The 18,986-nt window shown below is 46.9% G+C and overlaps 1 protein-coding gene across 1 annotated transcript in view; it reads left to right on the top strand.

Moving 5' to 3' along the window:
* HCFC1R1 (host cell factor C1 regulator 1) overlaps nt 1-18,986 on the top strand; it is a 67,182-nt gene that overhangs the window by 10,219 nt on the left and 37,977 nt on the right. Inside the window, exon 2 of the mRNA XM_069244326.1 lies at nt 18,223-18,629. Coding sequence (XP_069100427.1) covers nt 18,304-18,629 — 326 coding nt within the window. The 5' untranslated portion in view covers nt 18,223-18,303. The remainder of the gene's footprint in view (nt 1-18,222; nt 18,630-18,986) is intronic.

Genomic DNA, 18,986 nt, shown 5'->3' on the forward strand with positions numbered 1-18,986 from the left:
ATGTGGGGGCAACTTGGCTAGTGCCAGGGTGCCCACACACTAAGTAACTTGGCACCCAACCTTCACTAAGTGAAGGTTAGACATATAGGTGACTTATAAGTTGCTTGTGTGCAGTGAAAAATGGCTGTGAAATAATGTGGGCATTATTTCACTCAGGCTGCAGTGGCAGGCCTGTGTAAGAATGGTCAGAGCTCCCTATGGGTGGCAAAAGAAATGCTGCAGCCCCTAGGGATCTCCTGGAACCCCAATACCCTGGGTACTTCAGTACCATATACTAGGGGATTAACCCCTTCGCTGCCAGGCCTTTTCCCCCTCCTGTGCCGAGCCTTTTTTTGGCTATTTGGGGCAGTTCGTGCTTAGGCCCTCATAACTTTTTGTTCACATAAGGTACCCACGCCAAATTTGCATCCTTTTTTCCCAACATTCTAGGGATTCTAGAGGTACCGAGACTTTGTCGGTTCCCCAGAAGGAGGCCAAGAAATTAGCCAAAATACAGTGAAAATTTAGTTTTTTCAAACAAATGGGAAAAAGGGGCTGCAGAAGAAGGCTTGTGTTTTTTTCCCTGAAAATGGCATCAACAAAGGGTTTGCGGTGCTAAAATCACCAGCTTTCAGGAACATGCAGACTTGAATCAGAAAACCCAATTTTTCAACACAATTTTGGCATTTTACTGGGACATACCCCATTTTTACGATTTTGTTGTGTTTTCAGCCTCCTTCCAGTCAGTGACAGAAATGGGCGTGAAACCAATGCTGGATCCCAGAAACCAAAACATTTCTGAAAAGTAGACAAAATTCTGAATTCAGCAAGGTGTAATTTGTGTAGATCCTACAAGGGTTTCCTACAGAAAATAACAACTGAAAAAAAAAATGAAATTGAGGTGCAAAAAACTGCACTTTTTCTCTACGTTTTACTCTGTAACTTTTTCCTGCAATGTCCGATTTTTTTAAAGCAATATACCGTTACGTCTGCTGGACTCTTCTGGTTGCGGGGATATGGAGGACTTGGAGGTTCATCAAGAACTCTAGGTACCCAGAGCCAATAAATGAGCTGCACCCTGCCGTGGGTTTTCATTCCATACCGGGTATACAGCAATTCATTTGCTGAAATATAAAGAGTAAAAAATAGCTATCAAGAAAACCTTTGTATTTCCAAAATGGGCACAAGATAAGGTGTTGAGGAGCAGTGGTTATTTGCACATCTCTGAATTCCGGGGTGCCCTTACTAGCACGTGAATTACAGGGCAAATAGACGTCTTTTTTACACACTCTCTTATATTTGGAAGGAAAAAATGTAGAGAAAGACAAGGGGCAATAACACTTGTTTTGCTATTCTATGTTCCCCCAAGTCTCCCAATAAAAATGGTACCTCACTTGTGTAGGTAGGCCTAGCGCCCGCAACAGGAAATTCCCCAAAACACAACGTGGACACATCCCATTTTTTGACAGAAAACAGAGCTGTTTTTTGCAAAGTGCCTACCTGTAGATTTTGGCCTCCAGCTCAGTCGGCACCTAGGGAAACCTACCAAACCTGTGCATTTTTGAAAACTAGAGACCTAGGGGAATCCAAGATTGGGTGACTTGTGGGGCTCTGACCAGGTTCTGTTACACAGGCACCTAGGGAAACCTACCAAACCTGTGCATTTTGTAAAACTAGACAGATAGGGGATTCCAGGATGGGGTGACCTGTGGGGCTCTCATCAGGGTCTGTACCCAAAATTCTTAGCAAACCCCAAAATTAGGCAAAAACCCCCCACTTTTTCCTCACATTTCGGTGCTGCAAAGTTCTGGAACCTGAGGGGAGCCACAAACCTCCTTCCACCCAGCATTCCCACATGTCTCTCGATTAAAAGTACCTCACTTGTGTGGGTCGGCCTAGTGCCCGCGACAGGAAATGCCCCAAAACACTAGGTGGACACATCAGAATTATGAAATTCAAAACTACTTGTTTTTGCTGAAGGCTCCTGTGTTTTTGGTCCTGGGCTCAGCAGCCATCTAGGGAAACCTACCAAACCCAGACGTTTCTGAAAACAAGACACCAAGGGAGTTCTGGGAGGTGTGTCTTACGTGGATCCCCCAGTGTTTTCTTACCCAGAATCCTCAGCAGACCTCAAATGTAGCTAAAAAAATCACATTTTCCCCACATTTCTGTGTGGGATCACCGCACTACCACCCAAGGTTCCCCTCAGTCTCCCGATAAAAATGATACCTCACTTGTGTAGGTGGGCCAAGTGCCTGTGACAGGGAAGAGCCAAAAACATCAAAATTGAGGAGGAACCAAAGCGGGTCCAAAAGGGCAGTTTGGGAAAAAAAAAAAAAACGTTTTTAGGCTGACCAGTGGGGCAAACATTTTATCGGTATAGATGTGACAATGCTGGGTGGTAGGAATTTTGTGGATTCCTGCAGATACTGGAAGGTTTCATAACAAAAATAAGGGAAAAATGTGTGATTTCAAGCAAAGTTGGAGGTTTGCAGGGCATTGTGGTTAAGAAAATGGTGCGGGGTGCATGTGGAGCACACCACTCTAGACTCACCCAGATGTTTAGTTTTCATATGTGTCTAGGTCTTGTAGATTTTTCTACATGGCAGCGTCCCAAAGTCCAAAAGGTGCAGCTGCCAGCATTCCAAGTGGGACGATTTTGAGAGTTAGACAAGCTCTCATGGCCCAAATGTAAAACCAAAACCCAAAACAATCAAATGCCATCTTGCTTGCCGTTGGGATAAGATATTTTAGTGTGAAGGGGGAGAGTTGAAAGTCTGTTACCCCTTTCCGTTGCCCATACTGGTTAGTAGCCACCTCCCCACTATTTTTTTATTTCTTTTTAATTCCCTGGCATCTAGTAGGAAATGGCCAAAAGTAATGTGCCCCCATGTGGAGCGCCCCTTGCCCAAGGCTTATACTCGAAGGAGCATAGCCGTTCTGTGTGCTCCGCTACTTGCTCCCTCACCTCCTGCAGCTGGTTCCAGTTCTGGATGGCCTGGTGTATCCGACTCTAAAGATCGTAGTTTAATTTCTGCATCCCTAATGTCCTTTAGCAAGGTGGAGCGAACCCCATCCCTCTCCGAAATGCTCTGTCCTCTAGTCACCACCTTGAACGTTTCCCACTCTGTTTGAGAGTCTGAGGCGGTGCCCTAATGTTCGTCAAAATAATGCACTATTTGATGTCTTGTTCTTTCCCGAAAGTTGCCAGCTTAGTATCGGCAAGAGTGGTTTCCCCCCAATACAATCTAAGCAGCACTGGGTTATGATCTGATAGTGTGCGGACAAGATATTCGACCCCCCACAATTTTGATGTGGATTTCTGGGGAGCATAGGAAAACATCTAAGAGGACATGAAGCTTGTGCATGCTGGAAAAAAAGGAGTAGTCCCTTTCTAGGGGGTGAAGTGTGAGCCAGCTATCCCGGAGTCCCCAGTGTTCCTGCCATTCTGTCAGTGCCTTTGCCGCTCTGCATGCAGGTGAGTCCAACAAGGGGGAAGAGACTGATCCATCTCAGGATCCAGTACGCAATTAAAATCTCCCCCCAAAACTACCCTGCTCATTAATATATGAGGTAAAAGTTTAGACAGTTGGTCAAAGAAGAGGGACTGGTGTATAATGGGGCTGTAAATATTAATCAGTGAGATGTCCTGTCCATCCAGTCTGCCCATCTCTGCAACATATCTCCCCTCAGGGTCCACTTCTGTGCGCACCAGTGAAAAAGGCATGCTTGCCCAGATCCATATTAGAACTCCCCGCACAAAAGCCGATAATGTAGTATAGTACAGTTGCCCTCGCCAGCGTTAATGCAAGGCCACGGGCTCTTTGGCAGTTGTGTGTGTTTCTTTCAGGAATGCAATGTCCACCCCGTCTCTGTAGGTATGTAAACACCTTATATCGTTTAACCGACTTATGTATGGCCTTGACATTCCAGGAGCTTATCTTATACCTTTTTTTCGTTCCATGAAGGGTATAGAATTTGGGTCAGGCAGTGGACATTCTCCTCTACCTTCCATAGTAGGGCACGCAGAACTCACCTCCTCAGCCCAACATATATTGTCAGCCTTTTCCACACCAGCGGTAAATCCCAGCATTCCTCAACTAAATCTGAGTAATAAACAACCTAACTCCCATTCCCCAGGAGAGAAAGAAACATTCCCCCCATCCAAACATCAAATTAAGCAACAGTTCTATCTCAGTAGAAAACTTTTCGGGGAGGCATCCAGGCAGCGGTCGGCTCTCAAGGAATCCAGCCCCCACCTGGCTGCTTGTAGCTTGCTATCCAGTGGGCAGTTTAGGATATTGGAAAAACCGTGCGCTCAGCTCTTTGGGGAAATACTTGACGACTGTACGTCCCCCTAGCAGGCATTTCATTACCACTCTCCTAATCAATACATCTAGTTATATTAGATCATCAGCTGAGCGGGAGGGGGGTCACCACAGGTAGGCCCTCGCTAAAGAGTAGGGATAGTTCGTGTCATTGTCCGAGTCTGAACTTGTGTTGACGCTTGGCGGTGGAAGTGCTTGCCTTTCAAGTTTCTTCCCGCTGATAGAGGCCACCTCCTTAACCGCTTTAAATTTTTCTTGGTGCACCTCCTCTGCTGTGGGGGATCCCCTCACTACGGATCCTCCCCTCCTCCAGGATCGTGCACGGCATTTCCTCTTCCCAGCATGCTGCTCCCCACTCTGGCCTGGTCCAGGCTTGCACTCTGCCCAGGACCACACCTCCTGTGGAGCAAGGAATAACTGTATTCCTGTTGGGGTGATCACTCGGAACTGGGCTGGAAACTGCATAGAATATTCCACTCATAGGTCTCGCAACTTCTTTTTCACTGTGCTGAAGGCCGCCCGTTGCTGTTGTACGTCTTTAGAAAAGTCAGGGAATTTGTGCACTTTATGGTTTCTAGTTACCAGATTGTCTTTTTGGCGGGCGCACCGCAGGGTAAGATCACAATCCCTAAAATTTCGTAGTTTTGCCACTATTGTGCGTGGTGGTGCGCCCGGTGGGGCACTCTAGTTGGCACCCGATGCGCTCTTTCAAAAGCAAACAATGGGAATAGCCCCTCTGGGACTAATTCCTGAGTGATCCATGCCTCCAAGTAGCCCGTCAGATCATTTTTCTCAGGGAGGCTCACTATTCGGATGCTGTTGCTGCTGGCTCTTTTTTCAGCATCTTCTGCTCTAGCCTCTTTGACCTTCATGCCATTTTCTGCTTCGTTCAGTCTATTGCTGGCCAGAGTTACCGCAGGAGTCTTTTCCAATAGTCTTTTCCCTTTCTGTTGCGGTCACTTGTTCCGCCAAGCGTCTATGATCATCACGTAGAAGTCCCAGATCTGTGCTCATGACATGTATCTTCTGCTCCAAAGCTTCCCAAAACGCTGCCATTGCCTGCATCGCATCTTGAAGTGTGGGAGTGGGGTGCATGTTCTCCAGACACAGTTTTGTCTCCTCACCTCTAAATGAGCTCCCTGGAAGCCACTCATCCAATCGTCCGTCATTATTTCTCATTTTTTAGTAGCCTTCCCCATGGCTGTGGAGTTCAGTGATGGCCAGTGTGCAAGGAATGTGGTACTCATCTGTCCTCTCCAGGCGCTCTCAGCTAGCCGCACCAATAGACCAACTGTGACTGAGTAGCCTCTACTTCCTGCCTGGCATGCGTTTTTCCTTTTGTCCTTGTGGGTTCCACATGCGTTTCTGGCCTTATCCGCAGGCCTTCTATCCAGTGCGCTCAGGCCGTCTTTAGCCAGGGGTCCCACCAGTGCTGTGGGTCACCCCGTTGAATTTAGGATGTCACCCCAGGCGTTCTCCAGGCAGGCCATCAGAGGTTGCCCATGCTCTCCACAGTCTCACGGGTCGAACAGCTGGCTGGGCCCTCACCTCCTCCTTCGTCCTGCTTCTAATTACTTCTCTCCCCCTTTGAATAGGTCTGTCCCTTCTGGCTAGGGTATGCGGGGTGGCAGGGAGGAGCCACCCTCTCCGATGTGCCGATTCTCCCCACCTCCAATCTTCGGGCCCCTTGCTGTCTTGTAGCCGGCGGCGGGGCCCCCCAACTTTAGTTGTCCTGGTGTTTTTTTTTTTTGTTTGTTTTTTTATTCTTGGGAGTCGTGGACAAAAGGGGGAGAGGGAAAGGGGGGCAGGTTTTCAACTCCACGCAAGCAATAGTCAGTGAAAAGGAGGGGGGGCATCGCTCTATGCCTGCCGCGGGCCTGCCCCTCGGAGCACGTGGGCCTGCTTCTCCACTGCTGCCGGCCCTCTTTCCCAGTGCCTGTGCCCGCTCGTCACCTTTCTGCCAGCGGCGCCTCTAATGTTGCCGGCTCCTGTGCTTCACCGGAGGCACAGGCTCCTGGGTTCCCCCGATGCCCACTATCTGTTTCTAACTGCTCTGCAAGGATGCCAAGCCATGGCAGCGGTCATCTTGGAGGCCCTCGTTGTGTCCCGGGCCTTCCGCTTCCCGCTGTGTAGGGCCTCCCTATGGTCCACCTTTCTCAGAGTTTTCACCTCCTGGGGGCCTCCGAGCTCATATATGTCAGATGGGGTCCCGGTGGAGGGCTTTTAAGCTGCTGGATGGGTTGGGTGAGGGCCGGTTCCTCAGACCTCTGAGGTTCCGTGCCTCACTCCATCGGCCGCCTGGCCACGCCCCATGAGTGTGGCTCTTTATATACTGGTTCTATGGCAAGAGTGAAAGTTGGCTGCTTCTACCCAAGCCCATGGATAGGGTCATCCGCCAACGATGTTCGTTGTCCTTCCTTCGTTTTGTCATAACACTGTTGCCTCTGGCCTGACGGGATTTGTCTGATTGAGGTATTAAGGTGTGGCAGTTAACCATCTGGGTTCCCTTTACGCAGATGACACCCTCTTATATCTCGGCCTCACAGTGTTCCCTCCCCCTTTTATTGCATTCCGTATATGCCTTTGGGGACCTTTCTGGTCTTCAGGTCAGCCACAGACAATCATTATTGTTCCCCCTGAAAGCCGTAGCCAGTCATGCACCGAGCACCCTGCCAGATTTACCCATATGCTGGGAGACTTATCAGTTCTGTTACCTAGGAGCCACAGTGGCACATTGTTCCTAAAAACACATGCAGTGTAACATTTGGAGGGTTACGGAGGGCCTGCGATCCTCTGTTCGCTTCCAGGCTGCTCTCTCCTTATCCCTTACAGGACGACTGGCTGTTGCCAAGATGGTGTTTTACCACGTTGCCTATACCTGATGCAACACTTTATTGACCCCCTTCTCCGTTCGGTCTTCCGGAGATTGCACTTCCTCATTACCTTGATACGGGCGGCAGGTAGAAGCAGAGTAGCGATAAATGACCTTGACCTGACCTCCCATTAGCGGAGGGGGACTGGAGGTCCCCAACCTGGAATGGTTCTACTTGGCTTCACAGATCCAGCATGCAGCACACTGGCGTGTAAAGGGGGGTAACTGGGAGAAATCACAACTGAGAGATGACACACGTGTTTCGTCACTTCCACAGCTCCTGATGGCGGCTGGCTGTGATACATCCCTTATGGTATACCTTACCAAACACACAACCTTACTCTGGGAAAGGACTGTAGAATTGGGAAGTGCTTCTTTTGCCAGGAAGTTTTACCTGGAATGGTTCTAATTGGCATCACAGATCCAGCATGCAGCGCACTGGCATGTATAGGGGGTAACTGGGAGAAATCACTCCTGAGAGATGACACACGTGTTTCGTCACTTCCACAGCTCCCGATGGCGGCTGGCTGTGATACATCCCTTGTGGTATACCTTACCAAACACACAACCTCACTCTGGGAAAGGACTGTAGCATTGGGAAGTGCTTCTTTTGCCAGGAAGTTTAGCTTCTGGGACCTACCAGCATACCGAGTTCTAGCGGAATGTGTAGATATGACTTCCTGGTCAGAGGGAGGCTGTGAGACCCTCAGAGCTTTGTACCGTAATGAGGAGTTCTTATCCTTCGAGTTGGCACAAGATCGTTACGGAGTAGGGCCAGGGCAATTCTTAACCCACACTGGTATAGCAGCCATAGCTCGAGATAAATGGCCCACATTCCTGGCAGCACCAACCACGTCCCTCACTTTCTGAGGATTGCTGGAGCTGTGTGGGGTTGCCACTTAGTCTGTCATTTCTACAAAACCATGACAGCAGACTGTGTGTGTGTTTTGGTGCCCTGCGTGGGTGGCCTGGGCCAGTGACTTAGGGGCCCCTCTGGAGGATGCACAGTGGAATAGGATTTGTGCGTTGGTTCAGTCCAACTCCTGCAATGCCAGGTTTAAATTTACCCACTTTCATTTTCTTCACTGCACATATGTAACACCACTGTTCTTTTATCAAAATCAATCCCAGTAAACTCAGCAGTTGTCATAGATGTTCAGCCCCTCTGGCCTCTTTTTTTTTGCATTTGCATTTGCTGTGGGACTGCCCTGCGTACTCATGCCTTATGGTTGACTGTGGAGATGCAAATGACTGTTGTGGTGAGGGCACCAACCTCGGTAGATCCAGTTGCTTGTTAGACGATATTCAATGATGGAAAGATAGGAAAATAGAGTTTAAGTTTATACACTTGTTATTACTTTTGGCCAAAAAGAGTGTTGCCACTACTTGGATGGCCGAGGCTGGCTCCAGTGTAGATAAGTGGTCAACAGATATGTCTGAATGGGCTATGGCAGAGGAGGTGTGATTATGAAAATGTAGATAAGATAATAAGACAGAGGAGGACTTGGGAGTGTGGGCGGACCTTCTGGCTAAATTTATGGACCCGGTCATCTCGCAAGTGCTTGCTTCAACGGTTGATAATGACTCTCCAGACACAGATACTTGAAGAACTACTCTGTGGAGGTGGAGGGGTTTAATTTGGATGTGATGATCCTGTATCAATCAATGTCACAAAATGTACTAACTGCTCTTTTTTGTCACATGATCAAAGATGGCTTGTATTTTGTAATTGTCCATTAGTTTTAATAGGTTAAGATGAACAAGGTCTAATAAAAAAATATGACCCAACAGCACTACATTTTAATTCATCCCCAAGATTTGTAGATAACATAGGACTATATAGTTGGCTCCATATCAATCAGATCTAAATCTAAACAAGAGGGCTCTTTCCCAATGATTGGTAACTAATGTGAAATACAGTTCATTCAGTTTTTAGAATTGCATATCTCTTTACTGACATCTTTATATGCTTTCTAGATTCAGTGTTTAGAATCTAAAGCTCTCAAAAAAGTATTTTCACCCGCTGCTTATCATTCTTAACCACTGTTCCTGGATCAACAAATACTTTTTGACAACCAAGTTATGTACGATTTGTCTTTACATATAATAATAACCAGAGTATGGCCAGCCTTCTACTGCACTGAAGGCAATCCTTTATGATCAGTTGGTTTAACACAGAGTGGGCGTTAAATCATATCAGGATCCATAAAAGAAGAGATCAAGCTTGATTGTATACTATATTTAACTAAATCTTATCTCCTCATAACAGGAATAACTAGGAGTGACATGTAATACTGACAGGAGACTTTTCCAAAAACGATTTTCTTCAATTTGCAAGGAGGAAGAAATAGCATAGCCCCATATCCCAGCCCCATTTGTCTTATGGATGGGGGTGGAGCCATTTGTGAATAGGTTGCAGATGGAGGATCAACTGTGGGGTATCCTGTTACCATTGTTGTGAGGAAATGCAGTTTATTATATTGTGTGGTTGTAGGAAAGTCACTCTTTTTGGCATGGTTACCCCCACTTTTTGCCTGTTATCAGTGTGATAGACTGTTTTCACTGGGATCCTGCTAACCAGGACCCCAGAGATTGTTCCCTCTCATCTACATTTGGTTGCCTTGGCACCCTTTACACAGCACAATCGGCATACTGGTGTACCCCTGTAAGTCCTTAGTATATGGTACTCAGGTAACCAGGGCATTGGTACACCAGGGGTCCCCCATGGGCTGCTGCGTGTATTATATCACCCATGGGAACCCCAGCAACCTGTCTGCAGGCCTGCCATTTGCAGCCTGCTTGAAAAGGTGCATGCACCTTTTTACTGCTGGTTACTACACCAGGTCACTGTAAGTCACCATTATAGTAGGCCCTTCCAGGCCAAAGGACAGGGTGCAAGTCCTTGTGTGTGTGGGCACCCCTGCAAAAGCAGAGGTGCCCCTACGAACTACAGGACCAATACCCTGGGCTTCCCATTTTAGCTATGTACTGGCCATAGGTCACTTCCTATGGTCCAGCTACATAATAGTAACTCCGAACCCAGGCATATTAAACATGTCGGATTCATACCCCAGTACTGATGCCAGTATTGGTGGCATGATTCAGTGCACCCTGATAATGCTCCTATCACTCCTCCAAGGTCTGTGAGCAGCCCACACTGCTGCAGCCTCTCAGACAGGATTCTGCCTTCCTGCTGCTTGACCATCTCAAGCAGGGGAAGGCAGAACAAAGGATTTCCTGCGGGATAGGGGTGAAGCCTCCTCTTCCTTGAAAATAGGTGTTACAAGGCTGGGGAGGGGTTGCCGCCCCACACCACTGACTTGCTTTGAAGGGCACATATGGTGCCCTCCTTGCATAATACGGTTTGCACCAGTCCAGGGACCCCTGGTTCCTGCTCTGGCGAAACACTGCACTAAGGAAAGGGAAGTGGCCAATTCCCTATCCATCACCACCCCTAGGGGTCCACTTGATTCTGCATCTTGAAACCAAGATGGGTAGATGTATCTGGGAGCATCTGAGTGGTCAGGTTAGGCAGGTGACGTCAGTGACCCCCTTTGATAGGTGGCCACCTTGCAAAGTGACCAAACCCCTTTTTGGGCTATCTAGGTACTCCCTTGCGGGTGAGTTCCCAGATTCGGCAAGCAAGACGCCACCGCGACTCCTCTGCAATGACCTCTTCTGCTCCTGGAGACCGGAACCATTGCTGGACTCCACAGGAACCGAACAAGACTGCAACACCGAGACAACCTTGCCCTGCAACATTGTTTCCATGGCTCCTGGCAGCACTTTGCAACATTTCCACGGCTGTGCATCATCTGGGGGTCGGCAAGACTACAACTGCACCAAATAAGCCAAAAGGAATCTCCCTTGGTGTGAAGGAGTCCCTCCCCTGCATCTGCAGGCACCTAAAGCAACGATGTCCGGCTGCTGAGATCTGCTGTCCTCTGGATCTGCAAAGATTCTCCTACACAGATGGTGGTTCAGAGGGGTCCTCTTGGTCCTTGCGGCCTTCTGTCCATCTTGGGAGACGGTGAGCCTTTGCCTCTTCCTCCAGGACGGAATCCCTGTGCACCGTGACTGTTGCAGCAACCACGGCCTGTTGACTCTTGCTCAGACGGATCTTCAGGCTCCAGGTAGCGCCATCCCCCTGCACTCTACCTCTGCAAGGACAGTCTCCAGAAATGTAGGTCTCCTCTTCAAGTGTGCTGCCTAGGCCTCACTGCGACTTACTGAGCCTGCTGCTTGTGGGGGCTCCGACTGCTTCTGCTGGCTCTCCTGTCTTATTAGAGTCAGCCCTCCAAGGGTCCTCAGAACCATCCCTGAAAATCTTCAGTTCCATCGTGCATTTTCCTGTGCTTGTTGGTGGTCCTCCTGACCACTGACCCATCTGCAATCCGGCAACCGTTGGGGACAGTCCCTAGACGACTTCAGGTACTCCTCTACAGCTCCTGGACTCCGCAGCTGGCCTTCACTCATCACCGTCGCCCCGGATCTTCACCCACAGAAGGGTGGGCATTGCCTCCTGCCCCGCCTGGACACTCCTGTGTGGACTGCACTCTGTCCCCTTCTTTTACAGGTCCTCTTCATCCAGAATCCTCTGTTGGGTTCCACTGGTCTGGTCCTGGTCTTGCATTACTCCAGTTCTAAGTCACCTTGTTAGCCCATGGAACGACCAGGTATCTTACCTTGCTCTCCTGGTCGCTGGGGTTCTTCTAGATACTCACCTCTTGGGGTTCCATACTCTCTTAGCCCTTGGCTAACTGCTCCATGTCCTCTGGTGGGGAACCCATTCTTGCATTCCACTATTTTAGTATATGGTTTGGCCCCCCCTATAGGGCCCTTGCTATTTCTAATGTTTTTATGCGACTCCTTAGTACTTACCTGTGTGTATTTTTTGTGTACTTTCCTCCAAAAGGGGGGATTGCCTATAGTATTCTAGTTCAGTGTCACTATAATAAAGTACCTTTATTTTTGCAACACTGTGTGGTTCCTTTAATGTGTGATATGTTACTGTGGGACTCTTTTGGTATTGCAGGTGCTTCACACTCCTCCTAGGTAAGTCTTGGCTGCTCACCACAGCTACCACTAGAGATCCCCGGCTTCCTGGACACTGTCACACTTACTAATAAGGGTTGCCTGGACCTGGTATAAGGTGCCAACACTATAGGTGTCCAACACAAACCATGCTAGCCTCCTACAGTGGTTGTGCAGTCTCGTTGTGTAATAAACTCACAAACCTGTCTTAGTTCCAGTGAGGCCCGTTTGCAAAACCTTAGCACAGCCCTACGTAGCTGAGGCTTTGAGCACTCAGGCTTTACCAGAGGAACAAGTGAAAAGCATTGAGAAGTGCCAAAACAGTTGAATAAAAAAGAAATGTGACACAAAGGACATTCAGCACTAATTTATAAAAATAGATCTTATTTTTAAGAACTTTTAGACACTAAACTGAACAGAATCCACCTTGGGCTTCCTTCAATATGATCTTTTAAGAAGCACTGGTAACAACAGCGGATATCAGTTACTTTGAAAACCTTTTAGAAAGTTGTGTTTGACTACTTTGGCCTGCTTTGGGCGACCATCTTTAGCAAGGAGCAAGTCAGGGGGGTCCAAGTAACCTTGCAGTTACCTTTTAGTCAAAGTAGTCTCCAGTCCAGTTGCAGGTTCTATGGGCAAACTCCCAAAGGCAACAATGGAATGGTCCTGATACAAGGGATTCAGTATGCTGATACAGTTGCCAGAGGTCTTTGTGAGGCCACCCCTAAGTTCACGAACACGGTGGGGTGACTTTAGCCACAGAGGTCGATGTCCCTCGTTGTCCAGCCAAAAAAACAGTTGCCATTTGTCTCTGGTCACAGCAAAACCAGTGGTTCCCTTTAACTGCAGCTAGTGTCAGTTTTGGGCGACCAAACTACACTTTGACAAGACTTCCTGGTCCAGCAGACTTTGGTGTAACTTTTGAGTTTGTGTTCAGTCTTCCTGGGTGTTGGTCAGCAATGAACACGCAATTGTGGCTACCAACTTTGCCAAGGCGGCTTCTTTATTGTTTATGCTCTGGAGCTGTAACAGGAAGTCAGCCAACTGAGCCGTGTAGTTCACCTCTTCTGGCTGAAGCTCAGTGACAACTTTTCCTTGCGCAGGGCACCACAGTACAGTCCATTCTTTGCTAGCCCAGGAGCAGCAGGTGCAGTCCAGTCTTTGGTGCAGCCAATCTTTACCAGGTACAGGGGACAGCAGGGCAGTCCATATTCAGCCCTCTCTCCAATACAGATGTGATCTTATGTCTGGGTGTCAGGATTGCCACTTTTATTCTCACAGCTTGCACCTTGGGGGATGCAGTGACTAGTAGCTAATAGGATACCAGCACCCCTCCGGTTTGAGTACGTCTTCCTGCAAGGTGTGGCATCTGGCTCTCCCAGAGTGCAATATTCTGCCTATTCCCAAGATCTCCCTTCTCTCATGTGTGGAGCTTGCTAACCCATCCCCGAGGTTTTGCTACCTGAGGGCTACATGCTTTGGGAATACTACTTTGCAACTGTATTCCCTTCTCCGGTGCCAACCTGATTACCTGAACAAAAGAGCAGTCTCTCTCGTGTGTGTCCACCATTTGGCATTCAAAGGCGGCTTCCCCTTTGAAGCTTGTGTTTTGGGCTCACACCCTTTGTGACTTTCTGCCAGGGAGATGTAATTACTATTCCAATGGCAGACCTCTATTATGTCCTTTCTTGGGGGTTGTTCACTTGTCTTCCCCAGGAGGGCAGAAGTCTGGATTGTGTCCAACATCTGCAAATGGCCCTGGAAAACTTGGTCAACAGAGTAACAATTTTCTAAAGTTGCCTTTTACTTTAAAAGTTACATTAAATTCGACTTGGTCACCAAGTCAGGTTTAAAGTAATGATTATTTTGGTACACTGAAGTACAAACTTTGCTAGTCCCATTCAGAAGTTAGCACAGCTGAGAGGTCAGCGTATACTTGCCAATGAGGCTATGAGGCTTTCTACAGTAAAAACAAGAGGTTTTTTTTTTTTTTTTTTACTGTTATGACATATAAAACATGTACTACTTTTTTATAGACAGCACCCTAAATTAGGGCTTGACTAGCCCACCTTAGGAGTGACTTATAAATAATAGAAAGGAAGGTTTGGATTGCTTTTCATGGCAAAGTCAACTTAGCAGTTTAAAACTGCTGTACCAATCTGCAGTGTCAAGCTCGGAAAGTTGTGTACTTTGTCACACTCATGGGGCACAATAAGTGCCTCAGTCCATGAGGGATCCTTGAATTTACAAGCCCTGGGTACAAAGTCCAAAACTTTGGGGGTGAACATGCATAAAGAGGCATTTCCTTAAAATCATACATTCACTCAGCCTTACTGTGTGCAGGCTATATTGTTTTTTGTTTTTTATTATTTGTCTTTATCAGAGACATCAGTACTGTTTTCCCTCCATTGACATAAACATTATCTGACTTTGAGAAGGTAGTGGGGTTGAAGATGAATTGGTTAAAGACAATCCTTTTCCCTTCTAGGGGTTGTATATGTCTAAACTCTGCGGACAAGAAGTGCGCAGCTGTAAGACGGGAGCTTCATACTTTCCTTTTCTTGGGAATCAGGGTGTACCATTCAGATACAGTAATGTGAGATGGTAACCCAGGAGCAGCAGTTGCTGTATTGCACCACCATGTTGACTACATTGTCTTGCAAAAAAGTGCTTATTGACCATGGGATAAAAACATTTCTGAACTAGAATTCTGCTAAATCAGACTCCAGAATGTGTGTTAGATTACCAGCATCACAATCTGAGGCACACAAAATACGCACTTTCTAGGTTGTTGAAGGCGGCATTTGTTTGTTTTCGAATTTTCATTATGAAAACCTAGCATGTGATTCCTCCTATAATCCAGAAATTCTATTTGGGGGATGACCCAAAGACAGTGGATATTAAACCACCCGGAGAACTTACCAGTTGGGAGTAGGTGTGGATTACTAGGGTGGGTGATTTATTTGAAGGCGACTCACTGATTATATTTGAGTCTAGTGGCAGAATTCTGCCCTCCTTAAGGAACAATGTCCTTTACTCAGGCCACTAAACGGGGTATTGAACAGGAAGTGGGGGATTAAAGACACTGCACCCTGGACGGGCAAACTGCTGCATCTACTCTATGTAATGGGGGACAGTAGAAGATAAATCTAGCAACTTTATAGAGCCTTACAAAACATGACGTGAACACCCTTAACAGATCTACATGACAAGTGGGAGGCAGATTTTGGCAGGGTGCTTAATGAATCAGAATGGTTCCATACATTGATAACCCAATAAGGTGTAAAGAAATGCCATATTTAAATATCTACAGTTAACTATCTACACACCGCATATATGATCCCAGTGTGTTTATGAAATATATTTCCCACCTTGAGCACTTAGACTGCCCTCGTGCTCAAATGGAGGCAAACTTTTGGCATATGATTTGTGGACGCCTAGTAATTGCACATTACTGGGGTGAAATACTTATGATTGAACAAATAACTGACAAGGAGAGCTTCTACAATGAAGAATGCTGTATAGACGGTCTATTGTATTGTTCACAAGGTGGGCGTGCGTGCCCTAAATTAATAGATCTCTCACTATTACTTGCAAAAATGGCAGTATCGAAGTTCATCAGGGCTCCGATGGCTCCGTCATTATGCAAGTGGAGGACTGAAGTGCTAAAATGGGCAGGAGCAAAAGTGGTATACCCCTTGTTGAAGAAAATAGTGGGATTAGCGTCATTTTCACCTCTACTTGTTTTAAATCTTCTTTTTGGTTTTTCTCTTTTTTCACATGCAATAAATAGTCTTCTTAAATTCGGAGTGACAAGCAAACAGAAAGAGATAGAATAAGCGAGAAACCAAATGCCAGCGAAACAATGGGCCACTTCTTACTTGCATTGACTAGGGATTTGTAAGATCATGCTGCAATCCTTGAAAGTTGGTTGGGGGCCCTCTGCATGTCAGGGGGAGAGATCAGAGTGAATCAACAGCAACCAAGAAAGCCTACAGCTCTGTAACCAGTCAGAGCCCAGTGGAGGAAGATCTTTTTCCTAAATTATGGTGACTTTCAGCGCCAGGTTCCACTCTTCATTGACTAGGGTTGCAACTAGAAGTGCATTAGACCATCAACAAGGAAGAGACATTCCCTCCTGTACAGCATGATCAGTGGAATGCAGCATGCTCATTACTTGGGGGCCTAATTTGTACGATCATTGGGGACTGTCCTCCGTCCCTGCAAGTCAGCAGAGGGATGTACTTTGTATCCCTGGTGGAGAAGTTTGCCTTTAGCAGTTTAGATTTCTGTCCCTTCAACAGAGAAGTCATTGTGGTTTAATTGAAAGCACTGCGAAGTTCCTCAGTGGCTGCTCAGCACAGTTTTTTGTTCTTCAAAAACTCCAAAGCATATAATTAAAAAATAATAAATGGCACTAGTAGGGTATGAGTTTATTCCCAGCATGGGGAGGTTACAAATTTGCTTTTTGGTTTGGGCCCACCATGATTTCCTTAGCAGTCTGTCAAAAAGAAGAGTGCGCAGGAATGTCCGCCCTTAATAGGGTGTATGATCTAAGATTCCTTGACTTATGGCCCACAATCCTAAGATTCATCAGTCAAAAGCTTCCATCCGCAAAACAAAGGTAGGGGTCACTGACTGAAATATGTCTGTTCCCTCACTCTAAATAGAGCAGGCAAGTGGAATATCTGCAATATTTCTGATTGATTATCCCGTCCACCAAACCCTAAGTGATGCCATTAGTCTCTACTATAGAAGTGAAGACCCAGAATGCTGAGGGACCAGATCTGGCACTTGTTGTCTAGAAGGGTGACGTGAAGGAACTGACTCAACAGTAGAGTTGTATTTGAAGCAGCATAAAGCAGTACAAGAAGAAATAGTGGATGCCGCAGAGACCAAATTTGTAGATAAAACATGCTTGGAAAATGTGAGCAGTGAGGTAAAGGGTCTTCCATAAAATGGAAGGCTTTAAAACTCGGGGCTCCTTGATCGAGCTCTTTTCGGAAGGACACGTGGCCCTGATGTCTGATTTCGGCGTGCACCCACAGACCTGGGCCTCATCCTGCTCTGCAACCAGTCAAGAAAGAATGGCTTACACCTTTTGAGCTTGTGCCCATATTTTCGCGATGAAAGCGACTGCCAGTGCTACCTGCTCTTTACTCCCACTGGTACCTGCTCTTTACTCCCACTGGTGAGCGCTAATCAGATCAGTACCCCTGTTTATGCATTTTTAAAGAAAACCTTGGAAACTGTGTTATTCCACCATTTCTACTCGGAAGACTGGGGTCTTTGGTTAAATAAGAGGGAATGGGTGGCTCTTGTAACGTCTTTTAACTCTTGTCATCTTTGTGGGAAGCCGGTCATTGTCACTATTCGGTTTTTATCAATGGTGTTAACGGGCTGAGTGGATGCTATATGAAGGCACAAAGAGTATGCACAACTGATTCCTATTCAGCTGGATTTGTCAGGGGCGGTGGAGGCTGAACATTTCTGGTAAGCGGGACTCACAGTAACTTTGTGACATGGAGTGCATCCCATGGAGCACGAAATGTCTGTTTTTTACGTATGAGGGGAACATGGGAAGCCCAAACTGCGAACTGCCTTAACAACTCTTGAGGTGTTGCCGTTAACGGCGGGAGGTAGCAGAATACACAGTTTACAGTTCAAAGACAAGGAGTCATAAGCTTACTGTGGCTTGATCAGCAACACAAAAAGCTGCCTGCAGGTGAATGATTGATGCTTTCGTGAAATGGTATGCGACCAGACAACATGTACAGTGTGGGAAATGTATTTCTTGCAGCACATGGAACACATTTAGGCACGTATATGTACAGATATCCCTCCGAATTGCCCCTACCCACCCCATTGATACTGACACGTGTGAGTGAGTCTACCTCCTCCCTCTCCTTTGAGCCAAGCTATGTAGTGAATGAGTTTTATTTGACCTATGCGATGTTTCTTATGCACTGTTGGGTAACATCCTTTAAATTTGCTGTTTTTGTTTTGCAGATTGAACCACGACCTGAGCATGCAAGAATGGGGCTAGCAATCCAAGCGATCTGAGAGCCATTTAGTTCCTCTCTTGATTGCATGGAAGTTCCTGGTAGCCAGAATCCAGGGATTTCAGCACATATTTACCACATGAAGCTGCCTACAGCTCCCGGCGTACCCTCAAGCCAGCAGGCTACATCGACGGGGCAGATGCCTGAACAGTGGCCTCCAGGCATGCAGCCAGACAACCTTGCAGGCCTAGGCTGGGTAGATGCCACCATGTGTGCCAGCAGCCCGACTCAGCCTTGGCCTCATTCTCATTGCTGGGGCTCAGCATCCACACCTTGGAGACAGGAGGTACCCAGCACTATGCCCTGGGCTGGCCGGCGGCCCGGGATGGTGAGCTTCACTGGTGTGCCACCATGGTGAGTATTTTTAGCATCCTTCCTCACTGGATTTGAATTTCCAAGATAAATCTTTTGTATATAAGATGGAGTGTGTTGATGGAAAAGCATAACTAGTGTGAATATGTTTAAAATCTGTATAAAAATAATAATATGGAAACAAACTCCTAAAGTCATGTCTTTTAAAGGTAAAACAATTCTGTCTACAATATAAGAAGCTGAAGAAAACCAAAATTGCCCAGAAAAAAAAGTAAGATTGTATTGTTGAGCAATGTTGTGTAGGATGATGGGAATGGTCCACAGAGAATGTTTGAGGTTGTGAGTTTATGGCTGTGTTGCCATAGGATATGTGTTCATATCATGCTATGCAGAGGGTGA

This window comes from Pleurodeles waltl, chromosome 7 (assembly GCF_031143425.1).
Source record: "Pleurodeles waltl isolate 20211129_DDA chromosome 7, aPleWal1.hap1.20221129, whole genome shotgun sequence".
NCBI lineage: Eukaryota > Metazoa > Chordata > Amphibia > Caudata > Salamandridae > Pleurodeles > Pleurodeles waltl.